Consider the following 24,601-nt stretch of genomic DNA (forward strand, 5'->3'; position numbering starts at 1 on the left):
TCTCTGTAGGACTGAATGATCCTAGATAGCTCGTCAGCTCCAGACATACATTGGTGGTGCAGATCCACCAGGATTTGAGTGATCTAAAGGCCCAAGAAGAAGCAGAATGTTTAATCATTTCCTCTGAGTACATCTGATTACCAAGAATGGATAAAGTGCTGTCTTGAGTTTCCCCGGACTCTCATCAAAGATTACAAGCTAGCAAGCTTGCAGGCTGAACTTAGTCCTCAGGAATATTTTGTTTGGCTCAAATCTTTTTTATTTTTAACTGATTGCCAACTAAGAGTCATGAAATTTTGAAAGAATTCAATTTCTGACTTTCCTTCAAAAATCAGAAGATCTAGCTATATTGGATCCACAGTCTCACATGCCGGTAACTGGCCAGAACTGAGTAGCAGCTGCCCCATTTTGAAAGGGGAAGAGTTCTCCAGTATACTAGAGTCTTCACTACCTTCTGTTGTCTTACACTCAGCCCACTTCATACTACTGAATTTGAAACATTTTGCTTAAATTTTCAGATCTGAGAATATGTGAGCTCTAGAGTTTTCTGCTCTAGACTTTATTAATTCCTGAGACAGGGATGTTCAAAGGCTTGGTGTAAGCCAAGCTGATAAACTCAGAAGACTCTATCATTTCTTTTTATGTAATACAGCATTGGGACAGCCCACCTCAAGCTGCCTCAGTCTACCTACTAAAGCAATGTGGTAAAACCAGTAAAAAAAGGAGAATGAAACCAGATAGATTCAATTTCAATTTTTTGATACTTTGATAATCACCAATTACCAGCTTTTTAACACTTTTAACTGTCTAAAAAAGACTGCCAAGAAAACTTTCAAAAGTATTCTTTACAGTAATCATGGAACTATTAAAGAAAGGCTTTTTATGTGATGATTATTAGTTTTATGTGTTACAAATGGCTGGCAAAATTTTTTCTTTCCACTTTCTCTTCACTCAACTTCTGCATCTGTTTGTTAGTAATAGTTATTGGATTTTAACAAAATACTTATCCTTTTATATTATTTCCCCTTTCATCTTCTGAATACATTTGTTCTTTTATAGGTGGTGGTGGCAGGCACCGTAATAATTCAGAATATTGGAGGTAAGCATTGAAAGTGTGCTGCTTACATGTAGATGTGATGGGGAAATGACCTCCTCCTTTGGCTTCTTGCCCCACTACGAGTCTAGCTGGGAACCTGAACCTCTGTATACATAGGTATCTTCAGAAACCCTGTGTGTTGTCCTCATTACTCTTTTTTTTTTTCAGATCCTTTTTAGCAGCCTTTGTAGGACAATAGCTTGTAAATTCTGTTCCAGCTAAGCCCGTGATTTCAATCTTGTTATTAGGTCTGCAACACACTTCTAAAGCATTGGCTTTCTGTGCTTGTGATAGTGGTGAGGTACAGTTTGGAAAAACTCTTCAGGTGATTCTAAAATATTTCCTCTCTACTTTTGTCCTAATCATCCCCATTGGCGGATACTGCTTTAGAGGGATTGTTCACACCTCATGGTCTGTGAACAGTCAGCTGTGGACAAGCAATGTCCTCTTGTAACCAAAAAATTAAAATTGACCAAGTGGTTTAAAAAAATAAACAAACCTGAGACAAATAAGAAATATTCTCACATTTATCTTTTATCTTGTTCCCATTAAAAAGTGATTCCAATATCGAGAACCATGTAAAAACACAAATCACTGTTAATTATAGACAGTTATTGACTGAATGTAATAAACATTTAAATCCAAAATATGGGAATCATGTTTGTATGTGTTGTAAAGAAGTTACATAATGCTGAACAATGTCTAATTTTCTTTTACCATTGACTGGAGTGCTAAATAAATGCTATTAATCTGAAGGAAAATTCACAGAGAAGGTTGACATGCATTTTGGATCTTACACAGGATTGTATGGTCAGGGGAAATTTTAATCTTATTTCTTACATGTAGCAGTTCAAAATGATTTAAAGATGACAGCTTTAATAAAGTTCAACTCTGATTCTCAAGAGATCTGAGCTATTTCACTTTAAGTCTTGTTCAACCAAATTCCATCTTTAAAGGGTTTCTTGGTCAAGGAAAAAATTAACATTCCAACTGTAAATTGTACTTGCTATTGTTTTGGAAATCCGGAACATTCATGTTTTAATTCCTTGAATTTTCATGGGAAAAAAATGTTATTGAATGAGAAGAATGCTTTCTTGGATGCCACACCAAATAATTTCCTTCTAACATGCACTGCTTCACTCTGCACTCTAGAAGTCAGTAACCGGTCTGTTCCTTTATGAAGCTATGTAATGCCATTGATTTTAAGATCTGCTTTAGAATCATTTATTTTATTTTAGCAAATATATATTGCTTAAATGTGCACTCGTAATGTCTCATATGAGTGTATATTTTGATATTTTCAATCTCTGATTATCCTCTCTATATGATTACTAAGAACCATCACATTTTGTTTAGATTAGGTTGAACTATTGTTTAGTGTTTTATGTAGAATTTTCAGTCCAGGAATTTTGATTCAAATTTGTGACACTGGCAAAATGCCCCCTATTGTATTTTGTATATCCTCCCCCTGGATCCCTTTCTTGTTCTCGAATCTTGTATGTAACTATTATTATACATGACTCTATTTTAGCACTTGGCTTTTAGTAGATTGAAGTTATCTCTGTATATGCTTTTTTCCCCCACTATATTGTAAGCTCCTCCAAGGCAAGGATTGTGTCTCATTTCTCTTTGTACTCCTAGAACCTAGCACAGTACCTGGGACTTGATAAACCTTTGTTGAACCGAATGGAGCTGAATGTGATTTGTATGAGCTATTTCTAAGTACTTTTAAATATACTAGATATATTTATCAAGAAGAAGAGAAAAGGGGACCGCTAGACTGATCATTAGCTTTAAATATTTGAAAAGCTGGACATGAAATATAAAAACAGATATTAGATTAAGTCAGTATTGTTACAGAGGGCAGAACTGGTTCTAATGTAGAGTAGAAGTCTGCAGTGAAGCTGGTTTGGGTTCATTTGGAATACCTTGGTAACTAGAAGAGGGCCTACACTGCTTTGAAAATGTTCCTTATCCCTGAAAAGCATTCAGAGTTGGTTAATCAGTTGTCAGCATGTTCTAGAAAGGATTCCTGCATTTGGTGGTGGATAAATCATCAGTTCTCCCAACTCTAAGTTTGTTGATTTGCCTACTTGCTTTCTTTTAGAAGCTTTTTTTTTTTAAAAAGTGACTTAGAAGCAGTCACAGCAATTTTTAATGTCCCTGAAATTCAGAAAAGCTGGTAATGCTTATTTAGTTTTTAGAATAATGTGACCTTCTTCACATTGGTTAAAACTTTATTTATTGAGAGCCCAATCGCTGAAACATATTTTAAGAGGTTTTTTTCTTTTGTCCTAGCTATATGTGCGTAAATCATTCCTTGATTATAATAGAACGAGAAGCTTGCTCTTGTGAGCAGAGCGCTGGGTTGGAAGTCAGGTACCTTGAATCCTGTCCACTCCAGTCTCTGTCGCTGGGCAGCCATGTCTTAGGGGAATTCCCTCTCTCGCTCTCTTGGCTTCAGTTTCCTCTTTGTTAAATTACTGGGGGTAGGATGAGAAGGAGGGAACTTAAGGTCCCTTCCTATCCAAAAATTTGAATTCTATTTTGGCACTTTCGAAGGCATGTTAATTTTTTCAGAGCATTAAAATATTTTATTACAGGAAGGTTCAGTGGGAGAATTATGCTTGTTTCAAAAGACGATTTCATCTTTTCTTAGGTGTCTTTTTAACAAGTCAACAACTATTGCTCTGAAAGCTTTCATAGATGCAGTTCTCTGTCAGAAAAGGGGAATCTCAGTTCTTGGAACTACCCTTTAGGGCAACTGCTGAGCCTCTGAAGTTAGAGTCTAGGAACTCCAGCCTGAAGAGGTAGTTTCTTGATGGATATAAATTGGGTCTGTGGAAGTCCTAAACAGTTACTAGACCGTGTATGCTTGAGAAGAAACAGCACACTTATTTTGGAGGATCTTTAATATGTTGTGCATATGACTGACTTAGTGTTACTTCTGCAAAATGGATTTTGACTTTTTTCTTTATTAATTGGAAATATATTAGATATTTATAAGATGATATAAAGTATATAGCATCTGATTAAATTTCCTCACTTTTTACCTGCCTATCTGCCTATAATGTAGTTCAGATAGTATTTTTTGAAAGATAGGCTATTCATTATTATTGTAAATGGTCTGCGTTTTTGCAGTAATGGTTTAGAACTGAAAAATAGTATAATAGAGTCTATTTAGGTCACGTGTTCTACTAGACACTTTAATTATACTTACAACAACTCTTCAAGGTAGATATTATCCTCATTTTACAGAGGAAGAGATCAGTGCTCAGAAAGGATAAGTAACTTACTTACCTTTACCCCTTAATAAAGCCGGGACTCAAATCTCGCTCTGCCTCTCTGCTTCTGAAGCCTTTATTCTTTTTGCTATGGTATAGTAAATGTTTGAAAAGCTGTGAAAAGATTAAATTTCGAGGTTTTTTTTTTTTTTTTTTGGTGAGGAAGATTAGCCCTGAGCTAACGCCTGTTGCCAATCCTCCTCTTTTTGCTGAAGAAGATTAGCTCTGGGCTAACATCTGTGCCTATCTTCCTCTACTATATATGTGGGACACCTGCCACAGCATGGCTTGATAAGCAGTGTGTAGGTCCACGCCGAGGATCCGAACCTGTGAACCCTGAGCTGCTGAAGCGGGGCACTCGAACTTACTACGCCACTGGGCCAGCCCCAAATGTTGAGGATTTTTAAAACTCCTTGGGGACAAGAACTATGTGTTTTCATAACTTGATCTAGTTTCTGGTGGAGGAACTCAATAAATAATACTTGTTGAATTAACGAGATAATTTAAAAAGTTCTACTTAAAGCCTAAGATTTTGCCTCAAAGAGACAATTTTATATACCATATAAATGATAGAAAGAAACTTGAAAGCCCATAGGATGATTTATAATTTAGAATGATATAAAAATTAAAAGGTTGAAAGTATTGGAGAGAGTTAGATCTTACTTATGTAAAATAGATAATAAAATATTTTGAAATCTACTGTTTTCAGTTAGGTAGTTAGGTTTTAGATTAATGCTTCCTAACTCTTTTATTCCTTGTAACATTTAAACATTTCTCAATTTTCTTGGGATTCTATGCCCCTGATGAATCTATGAGAAAAATGGAAGAAAAACCTTTAAAAGCAAAATGATCATGAGTTGCTCTTTTTCTTTCTTTTTTTTTTTTTTTGGTTTTGTTTTTTGCTTTTTTGGGTGTGTGAGGAAGATCAGCTCTGAGCTAACATCCGATGTCAATCTTTCTCTTTTTTTGCTGAGGAAGATTGGCCCTGGGCTAACATCCATGCCCATCTTCCTCTACTTTATGTGGGACGCTGCCACAGCATGGCTTGACAAGCGGTGCATCAGTGCGCACCCAGGATCTGAACCTGCAAACCCTGGGCCGCCAAAGCGGAGCGTGCGCACTTACCTGCTATGCCACCAGGCCGGCCCCCATGAGTTGCTCTTGATCAAAATTTGTTACATGGATCTTTCAGTGAAGATCTAGCTTATCCTCTACATCTCCATATTCCATAAATCTAATGTGCTCATTCATTTATGTCCTTAGTACCAGCACATAGTAGGCATTTAGTGAGTAGTATTTATTATAGGAAGAAAGGAAGGAATAAGAGAAGGAGGGAAAGAAGGAAAAGCCAGTGACCTGGCTTAGTGCTCGCTTAGGAGGAAAAAGAGTTGATCAACTGAGAAGAGAAGACCACAGAATATATGTGAGCATATAGTTTATTTAGGAAAGAATCTACTATTAGAACTTCACAGAAAATGTTTTTTTCCCAAAATCGGGTACCAAGTATTAGTCACAAGGCACTAATATAGTCTAACAAATTGATTGGAAAAATTTACTGTTTTTGAATAATCTCTAAACTTTATAATAGAAAAAAATATGACTCACTAAATTCAGTGCTCTTATTGTAAGGTTATAGAAACCTTTGTCTTTGGAAAATGGAGAGCCATATAGTAAAATACTACTTAAAAGCAATTCCTGGGCCGGCCTGGTGGCGCAGTGGTTAAGTTCGGGATGCTCTGCTTTGGCGGCCCAGGGTTCACAGGTTCGGATTCCGGGCACACACCTCCAGCACTCATCAAGCCATGCTGTGGCAGTGACCCACATACAAAATAGAGGAAGATTGGCACAGAGGTTAGCTCATGGCCAATCTTTCTTGCCAAAAATAAATAAATAATAATAATAATAATAAAAGCAATTCCAGATCTCCTCCCAGCACCAATGATTTAGGGGCCTGAAACAGGCCAGAGCCAGAAAGAGCCCCCAGCTGCCCATTTCCTCAGGAGCAGAGATGCCCATTTCCCCATTTTCTCATTTGCTGCAAGTCATTGTTGCTGGGACACAAAGTGAGAAAAGAGGTATCTGGAAGTTGTAATATTTAATGCAGTTATAGGCAAGAGACCTCTGACTTAGAGAGTTTGAATTTAGTGGACTACTAGTAAAAGGATTAAGAACTGTAATAGCAAATAAGTATAGATAGTTTCTACATAGTTCCTCTAACTGTGTTGCATTATGAGATTTTTTTCCTAAAAACTAAGGTAAGTAGTTAGTTTCACATTCATTTGAACTCCTGAGATTGACCACTCAGTAGGCTAAAATATCCCTAGAAATCAAGCAGTAAACCCCACATCTTTAGTCAAGCTAGAGAAAGTCCTATTAACTCTTAGAAGTACATGATAAAAGTTAAGTTCATTGACATTTCTGGTTTCATATCTTGCCCAACTCAAAACGTGGAAAGGTGAGTGGCTCCTAGGAGTATGTTAGCTTCTTATTTTGCTCTTATAAAATATGAAGGGCCACTATGGATAGCATATTCTTTCCTTAGTTCTTTAAAGCTCCAATTTTAAAGGAGATTGACGATTGAATCGCTGCTACATATTGTTACAGGAGAATTGTAAGTAGTAGTCTTACTGAAACCTCCTGCAATTGCTAGAATGACCCAGATTTTCTAGTCTGACACAGAGCCCACAAAGTTTGCTCTATCCGCCCTGATCCACACCTCAGTTTGGGAATCTAAGTTTTAAGTGAAACTCAGCAGCCATCTTAGGTACTCAAGCAACACAGTTTCTAAATCCGTAAACACAAAGGTATTAATAAGATCATTTTCAATTGAGAACTATAGAAATTTCAAATTCTCAGTGTTTTTCAAATTCACAATTTAATTTTAGATAAGTTAGAAACTATTTGGTTTAATTCTTCCTTTTTTTATGGGGTAGTGAAGTCTTTTAGATGTGCATTCTAGTTTATATTGTCTCCTGAGAAACGGATCGGGCGTGCTGTTACAGCGCCATCTGCTGGTCAGCTTCTCTGTAGTTATACTGCAATTTTTTTGAGCCTGAACGATACTGTCCAGAAATTCTAGAAAGCACTGCCTTAGAGGAGGAGAGATAATAGGAAATTTGGAGGGAGAGTTTTTTTCACAAGTACTTCCTTTGACAAAATTTACTGGTAAAATGTCACTTAAAGATTTTGAATATAATGTATTTCTTAGTAATAATTTTTATTAAAGTTTAATTATAGAATTTTTAGAATAGTAAATATTCTGGTCACTTTTTATTCAAATTTAACATCTTGATAAATGATAAAACAAAGATATATATTTTATGAGGGTTATCAGGGGGAAGTTTCTCCATATATTTTAATTTCCATTTGTGCACAAATTAGGGAAATGACATTGTTTTCAGAGTTTTAAAAAAAAAATCCTTTTTTAAAAAGAGAGAGATTGTGCTGTGTACTGTTTTGAGTTGGAATAGACTTTCAGTGGTATTTGGACAGTTAGTAGGAACACCAGGTTAGACGGAAGTGCCAACTTACTATTTCCTTCCATAGTACATCTGTTTAGGACTGGCTGACTAATCTTTTAAGAAGTTGCTGAACTTCCTCCAAGTGCTGAAAACCTAATTCTATTTTTAAAATAGCTGTATGTAATCTTATCTTCATATGTGTATTTTAAGTGTTTAACAAAAAGGATAATTATTTTTGTAAACTGATGATTTCTTAGGCCCAGACTCCAATTGAGGCTTTGTCTTTTTTTGTTTTTTTAAGGAGTTCTGAGAAAAATAGTCCATAAGAGTACAGAGTTTTGTGGGAAGACGGATTGGTTTTTGTTTTAGTTTTGTTAGTTTCAGTGTAGTGTTAATATCTGAAATATGTGAGAATAGAAAACTTGCTCTTCTGAACTACAGTCATGGCTGTAGATGCAGTAGAGTCCTTTCATGAAACTCCTCAGCTTGTCTGAGGAATCTTGGACGGATCACTTCGCCAAACCAGCTACAAACCTGAAATGAATTACATTGAAAGTACAACTCAAAGTGAAATGAACATTATAAGTGTTTTCAAAGCTTCTAACTAATGTTCTGTGTTGTAGAAATTATTTACTTTGAACCCAACTGTTAAACTCAGCATTCAGAAGCAATTTGTTGTTTAAATGCTGAGGAAAAAGGAGTAATTCTGGGGAGTGGTCCTTTTGATAGACTTTCCTTATTTTCCTTTGCTGTGGTGGATTTCTTTTTCACTGTGCTCTTGCACTTTCCCATAGCATAGTAGTCACTAGTGCACGTTTCTCGAGCCTGACTGGCTGTTTTCACCGTCACTCACTTGGGCAAGTTACTAGTTTATGCCTCCGTTTCTTCATCTGTGAACTAAATAATATCTACCTCACAGGCTTGTGGTGAAGGTTAAATGAGGAAATAACTTACAAAACACTTAGAATACTGTTCACATATAACAGGCATCCAAAACCCCCAAATGTTCACTGTCTTCGTAGTTCTTCTCCCTCAGAGCCCTTTCTTCTTTTCTGTTGCTGACATTTCTCCCCTCAACCGCCGTGCTCCCACCTCATGTGTTTCTCTTTACGATTAGATCAACCAATATTGATCCCTTACTACTTGCTACTACCTAATCAAATTTTACCCTATTTTAGTCATTTCTTAATAAAACAGTTGCTTATCCACATGGTTTTTAAAGAATACTTTCAACTTCTGTGTTTTGATTAGGTTGACAGATTTTTTTATTTCCTTCCCAGGGCAGTTTCTATTAAATGAGTTCTATTAGTTATGTTTAAAATGAAGGAGAAAAGAATACCTATTTAGTTAATGTGGTGAAACTAAATGATTTGTAATGGCTGAATACCTGTCATCAAGGTATGTCTTCTAGTACTCATTCTGGCTTTGGTGGTGTGGAGGCCAGAACCACTTAACTACAACCATGGCTCGTATGGATGGCCCTGTTACAGCTATTAATTTAGAGTGCAACGTGGTGTGTCTTGTATTAGGAGTCTATGCTATGTTTTGATGTCAGCAAAAATCATTTACAAATTCTTGCTTATGACCTGTCTCTAAGATAAGTCTTTAACTACTTCCTTATGCCATTAATAGAAGACATGAGACAAAAGGTGTGACAGGCAGCTATTTGATCTAGTGAACCTTTTGGTTAAAAACAGTGGATATATGTGCTCTCCTATTGATATTATATCTTTAAAACTTTTCTAGCTTATTTTATTGAGCTGATTGTTCTTTTTATGTGACTCTAATTAAGATGTATTTCCTAACTTAGTATCTATTTGTTAATCGTTTTTGTTTCCTCTCTGTGTTATACATAATAGGTTAAAGTACTAGTCCTTGCAGGCAAGTTTACTTGTGGTTAAGGAAAAATAATTTAGACAATGAAAAGGACAGTGTCTTCCTTTGTTTTACTTGCTTAATCAGTGGGGGTTTTCCCCATCATGAGCTCTGTGGTTTTGTAGCTCTTAAAACAAACACCAACATTCTCTAAGAAGCAGTATTTTGCATGTTTTATTATATTTATATCTTGTATGCTGAGATCTTTTTTTAGGAGAGACACATATGTTTAGTGAGTTCGTATTTCTTGAAATATACATGATTCTTCTGACTGGAATCTAATGAAATAGGACTCCCATATGAAAACCAAAGAATTAAGGCTATAATAGAGGAGAAAAGTGGTCAGATGATTAGCCAGAGGCTAATAGAAATTCTGAGAAGAATGACAGATTGTATATTAGAAAGAAATATGATCTCATATTCATTGAAGCTTTTTACAACTAAAGATCTAAAAGAAATAATAGAAAATTACTGAAAGAGATGAATATCTGAAACTTTAGAAATGCATGTGGTGTTGGATTAATCCAAGCAAGAAAGACTGATTGAGCAGATAACATTGTATAGGAAGTCTGCATTCCTTGTTTTCAAGGTACTTTTGTCTTTTTTTTTCTTGCAAGATATATTTAAGTAGCTCTAGGCCAGTCTTAGAAAATTCAGTTCATGATTTTCATCATCACACTGTATGTGTATGATTCTTTGGAATAGATAAAGTATTATAAACAAAGACCCCAAATCCTTGAGTGGAGGAGGTTAATCTAAACCTTCCTTCTGTTCTGTGCCAAATTGATAGCATTTTTCCTTATGAGAGTATGAACAGTACACCTTTTCCCATACAATCAGTTGTAATGCCCCATAACTAAAAGAGAGTTTGAAGAAATGTACTGTACTTCTGCTGAGGAAAAAGAAGTAGTCATAAACTGGAAAGTGTGTATATGTATATTTTCATTACAGAGAATTGGTTGTTTACTTAACTGTTCTAAATTTTACTTTGCCATAGGTACATGTTATTTTACTAAAAAATTGAGAGTATATGTTTGTGTGTATAAGTAGTGTCTGTCTTCATATAAATTTATACACAAATTAGTATATACCCTTTTTTTTCTCCAGGGTTACGTGGTCACATAGCACTGTACTAATTGTGGAGAAGTTCAGCTACTTTTTTTTTTTTTAAAGCTGACCTTCCTTCTCTTCATTTTTTTTTTATTATTTTCTTTTTTTTCCCCCCAAAGCCTCAGTAGATAGTTGTATGTCATAGCTGCACATCCTTCTAGTTGCTGTATGTGGGACACGGCCTCAGCATGGCCGGACAAGCGGTGCGTTGGTGCGCGCCCGGGATCCGAACCTGGGCCTCCAGCAGCGGAGCGCGTGCACTTAACCGCTAAGCCACGGGGCCAGCCCTCAGCTACTTTTAAATATATTGATTGAGAAATACATATTCTTCTTAAACTATTTGAGCCTTTTAATCAGTTTTTCCCCAGATTTTTGCCATTCAGGGTTGGCATTCATTTATGTTCTTAGTTTTTGTAGGTCCAAAGAGAAAGTGAAATGTTTCTTGAAATATAAATAAGTAATAAAAATTAACGTGCATACAGACTACACTCTTCATGGGCATATTCTTGTTGGCTCTTTTTAAATATATACTTAATCTCTGGGGGAAAAGAAGATTATTACTCTGTTAAACTGAAGTTCTGACTCTAAATCATCTGGGTTTCTATGTACTTAAGCATTTAAGCTTAAACTCAAGTATTTACATATAAATGAATTGTGTATTCTGTAATCATATTAAAACATTTCTTAGTATGTGATAAAAAGTTTATAGAATTTGTTTTTTTTTATAGCTACATCAGAAATAGGATCATTATATTAAAATGCTATAAAAGCTAGTTATTTCTTGGATCCTGTCAGGTAAAATGTGAGAAATAATGCTAGCTTCAGATTTTGATTGCATAATACAGATGAGCCTTGTTAATAAAATGGAATAAAAGTTGTAATTTTTATCCCTTTAATATGCTTAATAGTTTCCATTGAATCTTTTCTAACCTGTTTTAGAGGACAATTTAAAATATAACTCATTATGCATTTCGTTTGTTTTGTTTTGTAATAATGTGTGTCCATAATGTGTGTGTGTTAGGCGGAGATGGGGGGCTGGCAGAGACAGGCAGTGAGACTTCTAGGGTGAGGTCTCTCTCTAGTAAGAAAGAAAAAGTAATCAAAATTATTAGCTATACTTATTAACCTTCTATTTCTATATCAGTTGTTGATAAACTGAACTCTAATACCTTGGACAACGGTGATAACATATAAGAGTTTTTGCAAGATTTCATTTGTAAATGGCCCATAATCAAACCCCTTTCTCTTACTTAAATAGTTTGCCTTGGATTTGAAATGTAAACAAAGGGTAATGAACTTACCAATAATTCTCTGCAAAGTTACTTATCTCCATTTCTGGTGTATGTATATCTTTGAGGATGGTGCAGTAAGAGTTAATCCTCCACGTGTTGTCATATCCCTAATAGACATCTGTGTTTTTGGATAGATTATTCTTTAAATGGATAAAAATTATAGGATTCTAACAGGAACTCCTTTTATTCTTTTTGCAGCTATGTCATCTTATCTTTTAATTATTAAAACAGAGCTTCCTGCTGCTATTTCAGAATTTTTGTCTGGAGACTATAGTGGGTAAGAAAAAATATTTCACATTGTATCTGTTCATTTATTAATTCAATAAATACTTATTAAACTCTAATGAGAAGTAAAACAAACGTAGTCCTTGCCTTCAAGAGACTTACAAATTAGGCAGGACCGAGTAGTAATAGAGAAGACAACACTCAGCAGCCGTTTGCTGATGATCCATCATGTACACAGTACTGTGCTGTGACGCCTCTGAAGTGCCAAGTGTAACCTTTGTGTTCCATGGTGCTGTGATAGGGCAGGACAGGTATGAGCTAGCTCTTGGAGGAGAGTAAAGGAGAAATTGCTGGGGAAATGAAGGGGGGTGTGGGGAATGGGGGGAGGCTGAGAGTACTGACAGTGACAGTCTTAACTATGGAGGGGAGTGCATAATACTGCTGTCACTTCTCAGAAAAGCATAGTGATAAAGATAAATCATAGTGATAAAGTTAGAACCATACTTGTGTGCGATTCCTGTTAGGAAGCATGATTTAAAAAAATAAATTATTTGCAGGGACTTAATTATTTCATTTCCTGTTTCTTAACAAAATTGTAAATAATATTAAACCACATTATACCTCCTTTCTCCTTTCTTATTTTAAAAATACTAGGTTCTGGGACCGGCCTGGTGGCGTAGTGGTTAAGTTTGCTTGCTTGGCTTTGGCGGGCCAGGGTTCACGGGTTTGGATCCCAGGCGTGGACCTACACACTGCTCATCAAGCCGTGCTGTGGCAGCGTCCCACGTACAAAATGGAGGAAGATGGGCACAGATGTTAGCTCAGGGCCAGTCTTCCTCAAGCAAAAAGAGCAGGATTGGCAACAGATGTTAGCTCAGGGCCAATCTTCCTCAACAACAACAACAAAATAATACTAGGTTCTAAAGACTATTGACTCTTTATGGGAAAAAAACAAAATTAATTATACTTTTCCTTTCGTTACATAGAACAAGAAATTTTAAGAAGAATAAACTTGAAAAGACATAATAAATTCTTTTAATTGTCTTCAAGTTATTTCACAATAATTTCTAAACCACAACACAAAAACCTGTCAGACTTTTAGATTTAAATATTTGGTTGTTTTGCTGCAATATTTGAACTTGTTCTGGATTGCAGGGCAAGTTTTCAAAATTTAGTTTTTAGCTTTTACAACTTGACTTCCTTGAAAGAATTCTACTTACACAACTACAAATACATATTTGTAAGGAAAGTATGATATACTTGAGATCTGAATAGGAACCATCAAGAAAATGTTATTGAAAAAGTTAGGTAGAAGTCCTTAATGATTTTTCATCATCAGAAGATATTGTGCCTTTGTATAACAATTTACAGTTTATAAGGTTTCTGCATTCATGATCACATTTGATGCTCACAACTACCTTGTTTTATCTATAACTTTATCTAGTTTTAAGTTTTGTGCTGTTAGTTTGATAAACAGTTGCTATAAGAAATAGTTATATGAAATTCACTTTTGCATTTGTTGTAAAAATATTGAGGACAACTTCTATTACTCAAAAAATTCTATGTGATAAATTTCTTTTATAATTTAAGGCTAAGAAGTTGAGGCAATATGAGGTAGAATAAAGAATGTTAGACTAAGAGTAAGGAGATGTGTTTTCTATCCATTTCATATTCACTAACTTTGGGAAATGAACTTCTTTTGGCCATATAACTTAATTCTGAGCCTTGGGTTTCTTCACCTGGCCTAGTGGGGGTACCAGTATTGCCTTCTTAACAAAGTTGTTGGGATGATCAAATAAGATATTATACATACACATGCTTTTGTAAGTGGATAGCATAGTGTAAATATGGAGAATTAAGAAATTCCAATAATAATAACTATATTAAAGGTGGATTTTCCCTATTTGCTTTGCCAGGAAGTTCAGAGTCAAATTTGAATGTATTGCATAAACTGTGTTAATACTAATAGTTGTCATTTATGTTTTCCTTTTTCTTGGTCCTGAATTTGGTGACTTCTATTTATAGTCTTTTTATTGTCATATGTCTTTATGGAAAGAAGAGGGTTACATATACGTATAAAATTTTAGAAATAAGTAAGGTAGTATGTGACAGAACTGCTATTAAAACTTAGGTCTTCTTTCTCTAAAAGGGGTACTTTTATCGTAGCTTCATTTTAAATCAATTGTCATTTCCTTTGTTGGGGTTTTTTTCCTGGTTTCTTTAAAAGAAAATAAAAATTAACTCCCATCTTACTTGTATTAGTAAAAAATTGATAAAAATGTTATTTTTACATTTCAGAAATGGATTTTTAAAACTGTATACTTCAAAATACTGTAGCCGGTTTGCATCATCTCTTCTATGATGTTTTAAAATTGCACATCTTTTTAATAACCTCCTCTTGTTTTAAATATAATATATATTCTCTTATTTTGGATTTTGAAGTTTTCAAAAACATTAATAAGTAACTAATTATATTAATTGGTTAGAATACAGATAAATCATTAGTCTTTAAAGCTTAAGGCTGTAAAATAATTAAGAAACAAATATTATGGTGAGTGACTTAACTATCTAGGGCAGTTTATTTCTAGACAGAGTTACACAGCAGTATTTCTTCTGTGAGATCAATATGATATTGATATGCTTTTATTTTAGGATTTGATTTACAGTGACTTGCAGTTAAGATCTTTCAGGTGTGCTTATTTTCTGGGTTATCTGTGAGATTTTATGCACCTTTGTGAAATATAAACCTTTATTAAAGTGATACCAAAAAGAAACTTTACATTCATAATATTCTAATTTAAAAAATTACTATTAGAAGTCAGAAGCTCTAATACTTATACCAAACTTTTATGAGGCATCTATATTTTTCATAGAATAACTTATATTTTAAAAATCTATGGCTGTTAAAAGTTGGAAGCTCTCTGTTAACATTTAATGATCTTGTCAGGGGAATATGATTGACACAATTAAGTTGTCTTGCATTTGAGTTACATAATTGATATGGGATGTGAGTGAGATCCTAATTCAGAACATATGATACTCTTGTTCTAGTCCATTCGAGAATGAAATTAAACCAACTTATAAATAAATCTGGTTTTCATTAAAATATGGAAAAAAACATCTGCATGCCAAAGCATTTACAATACAGCTAAGGATTTATACTCTATATTTCATACTTGGAACATTTTTATCATATAGGATTAATTCCACAGATCAAACAAGTTTTCTAGGAAATATAAAACTTTTTACTCTAATTCTTTTGGCTTAAAGAGAATGTATATTTAGATCACAGTAGGAAAACAGGGGTTCTGTTAGGTAATTGTCCCCCCCCCCCCACCTTGGGAAAAAATTTAAGGTTAGTACATTCTTATAAAATCTTGATTTATAAAATATATTTATTTAGTATGTGCTTTTTGAAATTTATTTTTACTGGTTTGTATTTCTCAGGCTGAGGTTTTATTTTGTGAATTTAATCATTTCTGTTCTTTGGAAAATATCCATTACCAAACAGTTCAGTTGACTGTGACGTGCACCTAAATCTAAACTAACTTTACTGTGTGTTACTGTATTGTCTTTATTGTTGATGAATGGTAAAGAAAAGAATCATATTTACAGTCAGCTTTGTTAACGTAACTAAATAAGGATAGGAAATTATTAATAATAACCAGCAGCCAAGCCAGGGATAGAGAAATTATATTTTGCAATAATGTTCTTTTTATATTAGGAATTTAAATTTCAATCCTATGAAGAGGAAAGTGTAAAGAAAGCACAATCTTGAAATAAATGAGGTGGTATCTGAAAAATACCATAAACTCACAGTTACTATTCAAGAGTAGAGAGAATTTCCATTGCTTCTATCACTAAGATCATCATTATCCTTTTGCTGATTTTCCAGACATATAAAATGAAGTTGTTGAACCAGATGGTCTCTGAGGTCCCTTCTAGCTCTAACGCTCCATACCTGATTCGGAGTTACTGCTGGGAGGAGGTGGAGTTATCTTCAGTCCTACAGTTCAGTGCTTTGGGCAGTCAAGTAGCTTCTTTGGACATGAATGAATTATGACCTGAAATAGTATCAAGTTATAAAGTATAATAGTCTAAGTTATTAAGTTAAGGATTTCAAAGTGTTCCTTTGTTCTTATGCAAGAGAAAAAAGTCTCTGGTCCTCAGGATTGACGTGCTCCCTTTGCACAAGTCTACCTTCATGACAGCAGGGACAGCAGAACTAACAGATGGAATCTGCTTTGGTGCTCCTTTGGGTCTTTTTCCTCCCGGCGCTGCAACTGTCTGGGTCTGATATTGCATCCCAGAAGGAAGGGGATTTCAGGCATAGAGCCCTGGGCTTTTTGCCAGCTTCAGAAGTTTAGTTGCCAGGTGTTCCTCAATGAGAAGTATTTTGAAGTTCCTATTTTGATACTTATTCAAGAATGACTAGAAGGTGAACATGCCATGTATCATTTTGTGTTTTGAATATGTGTACTCTCTTAGGACCTCTTGCATACCGGGAATTGAGGGGCATATGCAAATGCAGAGAGCACAGCTTCAGGTCCAGTAGAGCTAGAAATACTTGTGCATAGGTTTTAGTTTCTGGCACATGCATTTCCTAAAGACATGAATTAGGGTGGAGAAGGGAAAGGTGTGATCATAGTCCTATTTCTGCTGCTGCTCCTTCCCTTGTTCTGTTAAAGAGGAAGTTGTCAGTTGTCGCACCCAATAGTACCCATTAAAGATACATTAGAAAGGACTTCCTCATAAACCAGGTGTAAAAGAGACACAGTGAATCACGAAGTCCATGTTAGAAGCCAGGAGTTGAAACCCATGTAGAGGAAAACCTTTTCTTTTGTTTTTCGTTTTTAATTGAGATATAATTGACGTAACATTGTGTAAGTTTAAGGTGTATAATGTGTTGATTTGATACACATATATTGCAATAGGATTACTACTATAGTGTTAGCTAACACTTCCATCATGTCACATAATCATCATTTCTTTTTTGTCTTGAGAACATTTAAGATCTAGTCTCTTAGCAACTTTCAAATATATAATACAGTATTGTTAACTATAATCACAATGCTGTGCATTAGATCCTCAGAACTTATTCATCCTCTAACTACAAGTTTGTACTATTTGACCAACATCTCCTCAGTTCCCCTACCCCCAGCCCCTGGTAACCACCATTCTACTAAATTCTACGAGTTTAGCTTTTTTAGATTCCACATATGAGTGATATACAGTATTTGTCTTTCTCTGTCTGACTTATCTCACTTAGCGTCATGCTCTCAAGGTCCATACATGTTGTCACAAATGGCAGGATTTCCTTTTTTCTCATGGCTGCATAATATTCCCCGCCTCTTCTTTATCCATTCATCCATTGACAGACACGTTGTTTTCATATCTTGGCTATTGTGAATAATGCTGCAAAAAACATGGAGTGCAGATATCTTTTCGATACCTTCATTTTCATTTCCTTAGGATATATGCCTAGAGTGGGATTGCTGGATCATATGGTAGTTCTATTTTTAATTTTTTGAGGAACCTCCATATTGTTTTCCATAGTGACTGAACCAGTTCACATTCCAACCAGCAGTGCACAAGGGTTCCCTTTTCTCCACATCCTTGCCAATACTTATCTCTTGTCTTTTTGATAATAGCCATACTAACATGTGTGAGGTGATATCTCATTGTGGTTTTGACTTGTGTTTCCCTGATCATTGAGCATCTTTTCATGTATCTGTTGTCCATTCATATGTCTTCTTTGGAAAAATGTCTGTTCATTTCCTCTGCCCATTTTTAAATTGGATTGTTTGATTTTTTGTTATTGAGTTGTATGAGTTCTTTATATATTTTGGGTATTAACCCCTTATCACATATATAGTTTGCAAATATTTTCTCCCATTCTGTAGATTGCCCTTTCATTTGGTTGTTTCTTTTGCTGCTCAGAAGATTTTTAGTGTGATGTAGTCCCACTTATTTTTGCTTTTTTTGCTTGTGCTTTTGGTGTCATATCTAAAAAATTGTTGCCAAGACCAATGTCAAGGAGATTTTTCCCTATGTTTTCTTTTTAGGAGTTTTATGGTTTCAGGTCTTACATTTAAGTCTTTAATCTATTTCAAGTTAGTTTTTGTGAGTAATGTAAAATAGAGGCCCAATTTCATTTTTATGCATGTGGTTATCCAATTTTCCCAACACCATTTATTGAGGAGTCTTCTTTTGCCATTGAGTATTCTTGGCTCCTTTGTCAAATATTAGTTGACTGTATATGGGGGGTTGGAGGGAGGTTGTTTCTGGGCTCTCTGTTCTGTTCCATTGGTCTATTTTTATACCATTACTATACTGTTTTGATTACCATAGCTTTGTAGAATAGTTTGAAATCAGGAAGTGTGATAACCTCCAGCTTTGTTTTCTTTCTTAGGATTACTTTGGCTATTCAGGGTCTTTTGTGGTTCCATACAAATTTTAGGATTGTTGGTTCTATTTCTTTAAAAAATATTGGAGTCTTGATAGGGATTGCATTGAATCTATAGATGGCTTTAGGTAGTATGGACATTTTAACACTATTAATTCTTCTGACCCATGAACACGGATGGGATATCTTTCCATTGTTTGTGTCTTCTTCAGTTTCTTTCATCAAAGTCTTATAGTTTTCAGTGTACAGATCTTTCACTTTCTTGGTTAAATTTATTCCTAAGTATTTTATTGTTTTTGTTGCTATTTCTTTTTCAGATATTTTGTTGGTAGTGTATAGAAGCACAACTGATTTCTGTATGTTGATTTTGTAGCCTGCAACTTGACTGAATTTGTTGATTAGTTCCAACAGTTTCTTGGTTGAGTCTTTAGGATTTTCTATATGTAAGATCATATGATCTGCAAATAAAGACAGATTTACTTCTTTCTTTCCAATTTGGATGCCTTTTAGTTCTTTATCTTTCCTGATTGTTCTAGCTAGGACTTCTGCTACTATGTTGAATAAGAGTGGTAAGAGTGGGCACCGTTGTCTTGTTCCTGATCTTAGAGAAAAAGCTTCTGACCTTTTACTGTTGAGTATGATGTTAGCTGTGGGTTTGTTGTATACGGCCTTTATTATGTTGAGGTATGTTCCTTCTATACTCAATTTGTTGAGAGGTTTTTATCATGAAAGGATATTGAATTCTGTCAAATGCTTTTTCGGCATCTATTGAGATGATCATATGATTTTTGTCTTTCATTCTGTTAATGTGCTATATCACATTTATTGATTTGTATATGTTTAACCATCCTTGTATCCCAGGGATAAATTCCACTTGATCATGGTGTATGATGTTTTTAATGTGCTGTTGAATTCAGTTTGCTAATATTTTGTTGAGAAGTTTTGCATCTATATTCATCAGGGATGTTGTTCTGTAGTTTTCTTTTTTTGTAGTGACTTATATGGCTTTGGTATTAGGGTAATGCTGGCCTCATAAAATGAATTTGGGAGTGTTCTCTCTTCAGTTTTATGGAAGAGTTTGAGAAGGATTGGTGTTAATTCTTCTGTAAAGGTTTGGTAGTATTCTCCAGTAAAACTGTCTGGTCCTGGGCTTTTCTTTTTTGGGAGGTTTTTGATTACTGATTCAATCTCCTTACTTGTTATTGGTCTGTTCATATTTTCCATTTCTTCATGATTCAGTCTTGGTATGTTGCATGCTTCTAGGAATTTATCCATTTTCTTAATTTAACATGACAGTGGGAGACTTTGGCTACCTGGTAGAGAAAGAGGATGCATGATTGCAAACTGGGAATTCTGAGGGCATCTACCAAATGATTTGAAAAAGTAATCCCTATTGTCTTTGATGCTCCCGGCTTACATATTAGCATGAATTTTACGTTGTTACTGTTGTGCATGTATATATATGTATATGTTTCATTGTAAAAATATGACAGCCACATTACAGAAAATTTAGAAAAAAAAAAGCAAACAAAAATTATACATAATACTATCTCTTACCTAATCACTGTTATCATTTTATTTCCTTTGAACTTTTCCCCAAAATCTTTTAAAAACATAGTTAATAACCATATATTTTATATTTCTATCGTTAGCATTTTCCATTTTACTAAATTGTCTTCTGTAAAAAGCTGCATAACATTCCATTGAGTATACTGTAATTGTCCTAAATATTTTCTGTTGTTGGATATGTAGGATTTCTCCTCAGCTTCTTAATATTATAATAACGTTGTATTCACAGCTTCATGCACATAGAACTCCTTATGTTTTAAATTATTTTCTTAGAGTAGATTACCTCATTTTTATTGCTCTTGTAACCTATTATCAATGTTTTTCAAGAAGATAGCACTAATTGACAAGATCACTAGCAATATGTCAAGGATTAGTTATGCCACATCTTTGAATATTATTTTCTAAATAATTTTACTAGTTTAGTTTCAACAGCCTCGCTATTTATTTTTTAATTAGCACCGGTGATTGGATTTTTCATGTATATTTACTAGTTGTACTTCTTTCATAGATTGTTTGTCTTTTACATACTAAAGTCAAGTCTTTACTATTAAAGTCTTGGAAAATTAACTCTAACTTTTTAAAACTTCTACACATGTAGTTTATATTAAAAAATCGAAACCATATATACACAAACAAGGAGAAAATAAAAATTGGTCATATTGCTACTACATAGAAATATCCACTTTGGTATTTTAAGTATATTCTTCTGACATTTTTCTATATACATCCAGTTTTTTTTTTCAGTAATCAAATACACCATCACACTTTAACCTACCTTTTTTCATTCAATAGTCTAATGCCTTTATATGAAAAATTTAATACTTTTTTTCCTGGTAGTTCATGCCCTTTCCTGAAAATTTGAAAAATATAGAAAACTATAAAGAAGAAAAATTACCCATCATTCTACCACCCAGAGATAATGGTTGTTAATATATTGCAGTTCCTTTCTATTTTTAATGAATCTATATTTTTCCTCAAAATTGTTATCATTGCTATCATGCTATATATATTTATGATGTTTACTGAATATTCAGGATAATATATTATTATCCTGTAAAATGTTCTTTTTTATGATTGTCCCATAGTCCCATAATTTATTTTAAAATGTCATGGTCTTAGATGTTTATTTCTAATGTTCCTTATTTTAAATGTTTTCAATAAATACCTTTTTACAAAAATTTTTATTCTTATTGCTGATTGTTTCTTTATTTTTAAGTCTTTTGTAAATGTTAAATATTTGAAGGCTCTCAATATCTATTGCCAAATTGCTTTCCAAAAAGGTAATATACACAGTTTACACTTGCATCAGTTTTGTGCATAGCTCATCACTCCTCACCAACATTGACTATTGTCTTGTTTTTAAATATTTGCTAAGGTGGTAGTTGAAAAGTGGCATCTCATTGTTTTGATACATTCCTTAAATGTAAATTAACTAATAAGAATAATAGGATCCCAGAAGAACATGTTTGAACAAAAGGAAGTAGGCTTTTCCTAATGGGTGGTTGTAACGGTTATAGCAGTGTGTGTGTGCACATGTGTGTTTTAGCACAAATACTGCAGTCCTATGCCTAAAATAGAACTGTTTTTTTCCTAATAGGTCTTGGTATCTTGATGGACAAACACTACTAATAATCATTTGTGTTGGCATTGTGTTCCCTCTTGCACTTCTTCCTAAAATAGGTAAGTCTTTATAGAAGAGAACATTATTTGTTTAGAAGAAAGAAAGAAAGAAAATAATGTTAAGGGGCTTTTAAACTTCACAGTACCGCATTTTTAGCAGAAGGGTGGTGGTTGTGAATAATTTTGAACTTGGACTTATTTTAGGTTGTTTAGCCTTCAGCCCTCCCTAGTTAACCTATTACTTGGTTTGCTCTAGTATTTTGTCTGCCCCACTAAAATAAAATCTTTACAGCGGAACATTAAAGAGCAGCCTTTCCTTACAGTGTACCATTAGTGGTCAGCCAGTTCCAATTCTGCTGTACAGAGCTACGTAAATGATCTGTGACAGATAGTTGGAATGTTGTTATTCTCAGCCCTAAGCCCCAGATACCAAGCACCGTAATAGAAAACATGCCCAAGATGTATAGCTTTAGCTGTATGTTAGGATCACTTACCTTATAAATTGCTTTTTATTTTACTGTTATTTTACAGGCTTTCTTGGCTACACAAGTAGTTTATCATTTTTCTTTATGGTGTTCTTTGCTCTTGTGGTAAGTTTAAAATATAGTGTTTTGCTTATCTCCTCACAAAAATTGAACTCATTGTGTTAATGTCTTTTTTCAACTCTGTTTTGTGTTGGGAAGGTATCCCATTTTATTTCAGTGTGTGATTAAAAATGCTTTTGTTCCACAAAATCATTTCCTTCATTGTATGTATTTTGAAGAGGCTTAGCTGGAGCAGTATTTCAAATTCAGTATCTCTTGTGGTTAGCTAGAGAGGAGAGCACACCAATTCTGTTAAAACCTTAAATGGAATATACTTCTTTGTGTAGGTGTGTGTATCAGTTTATTTCTGTACAATGTTTTGGGGGGGGGGCCGGTACTCAAGCATGAGAATCAGGCTGGTTTTAGTCTGTAAAATCAATTCGATACTATTCATCTTAATTTTGAATCTTTGTTCCATTAATAAAACCAGAGCTTCTGGGACATCTAGTAAGAACTGGGGTGCATGAATTCTTATCTGGTCCCGTTTATTCAGCCTAGATAAGTTCTGATAAAAAGACTACTGCAAAGAAATATTTTTCTTCACATGTGGAATATGTTTTTTCTTATTTTTTCAAATTAGCTCATTTTTATTATAACAGGAAAAATATCTATCAGGTGGTAAACTTCATTTATTCTCATATTGGTAAAATATTTTAATATAAAGGTAAAAGAGAATTTGAATTTGTTTCTTTTAATTCTTCTAAAACAGATTTTAACATCCCAAAGGTAGTATCTTTGTGTGAAATTTTGAAAAAAATCCTTTTGCTCTTTGCATAGCAGTTTATTCCACAGTCAGTATCTAAATATCAAACCTTAAATAGGATTAAAAATTTTAAACTTGCCAAGAAGATACATATTTTAATGGCTTGATTAAACTCTTAAAATTATAAACTTGATTAAATTCTTCCTTATTAATGAAAAATAAATGAAAGGAAAATGCCATCCAGAAGAGTGAGACAACACATCAGTAGTTAAACTATATTAACGAGCCAGCTTTCTGAGCTGTCTAAACAATCGAGGATGCATTTAACTTAGGCTAGACTATCTTCTGGGCTACAAGGGTAAAACAGGTTTAGATTATGTAAATGGAGTGGAAGTGACTCTGGTTTCAGTGTACAGAAATATTTATACTTTAATGAATGCTCTTAAAACTAAAAATACTTAACAGTGCTTACATTTAGTCATTTGTTGAATTTATCAAAATTAAAATCATTGCCCTCCCCCTCCTCAAATTGTCTGACATGTATCTTACAAGTAAGTGAATTGAGTATACACTTTTTTTCTAGATTTTTTTCTTCTAATTTTTTTGAGGTAGAATTGGCATACAGCACTGTATAAGTTTAAGGTGTACAGCATAATGGCTTGACTTACATATATTGCGAAATGATTACCACAATAAGTTTAGTTAATATCCAGGAACATATACTTTTTAGGCTCTACAGAGAGGAGGGAAACAAGAAATATTTTCTTTATAATCTGATTGTCGAGAAGCATCTACATGGGTAGGAGTGGCCCACCTATGCAAATAAACAAATGGATATTAAAGAGAATCAGTATTGATAACATTGAATTTTTTCCTCACAGACAATTGGCAATCCAAACATTGCATAGGTAGGAGCAATTTGGTTTTATAGCCAATAATTTGAAGCAGGTGAAATATACTGATATGATATGTCTATTGTAGTTTTCACCGTATTCGTTTCTGTCATGGCAGATACTCTTTAATTTGATACAGATTTCTACTGTAGCAGTCATATGGAAATAACACCCTTATTCTGCATTTACTGTAATGCTTTACAAACTGTCTGCTCAAATTTTTACCCATGAGCACAAATTAAAATCAGTCTACAATGGGACAATGAAGAACACTCTGTATACTTTCTCTTTAATGCTGTTTTTACTTGGCATATTTATTTTAGACTCTCTGAGTATTAGGTTTTGAAATGCGTAGCAGTTAGAGAAAGGAAACATGTATGTATTAACCCAGATTTTTTGAAGGATGTCAATTTTTTCATTGATTATTTTTGTCAATATGTTTTTGTAAATTTGTATAACAGTTATATTACATTTTAAAAAAAA

At 34.1% G+C, this 24,601-nt stretch overlaps 1 protein-coding gene across 4 annotated transcripts in view; it reads left to right on the forward strand.

The window, feature by feature from the left end:
- The window catches only part of SLC38A6 (solute carrier family 38 member 6), a 59,737-nt gene that overhangs the window by 21,678 nt on the left and 13,458 nt on the right, over positions 1-24,601 (forward strand). For 3 of the 4 annotated variants that reach the window (XM_058567064.1, XM_058567067.1, XM_058567066.1), the window contains exons 5-8: positions 1,060-1,099; positions 12,317-12,395; positions 21,916-21,998; positions 22,470-22,528. In XM_058567064.1, coding sequence (XP_058423047.1) covers positions 1,060-1,099; positions 12,317-12,395; positions 21,916-21,998; positions 22,470-22,528 — 261 coding nt within the window. The remainder of the gene's footprint in view (positions 1-1,059; positions 1,100-12,316; positions 12,396-21,915; positions 21,999-22,469; positions 22,529-24,601) is intronic. The other variant, XM_058567065.1, reaches the window with a different exon arrangement.

Source organism: Diceros bicornis, chromosome 24 (genome assembly GCF_020826845.1).
Source record: "Diceros bicornis minor isolate mBicDic1 chromosome 24, mDicBic1.mat.cur, whole genome shotgun sequence".
In the NCBI taxonomy this organism is placed as follows: Eukaryota; Metazoa; Chordata; class Mammalia; order Perissodactyla; family Rhinocerotidae; genus Diceros; species Diceros bicornis.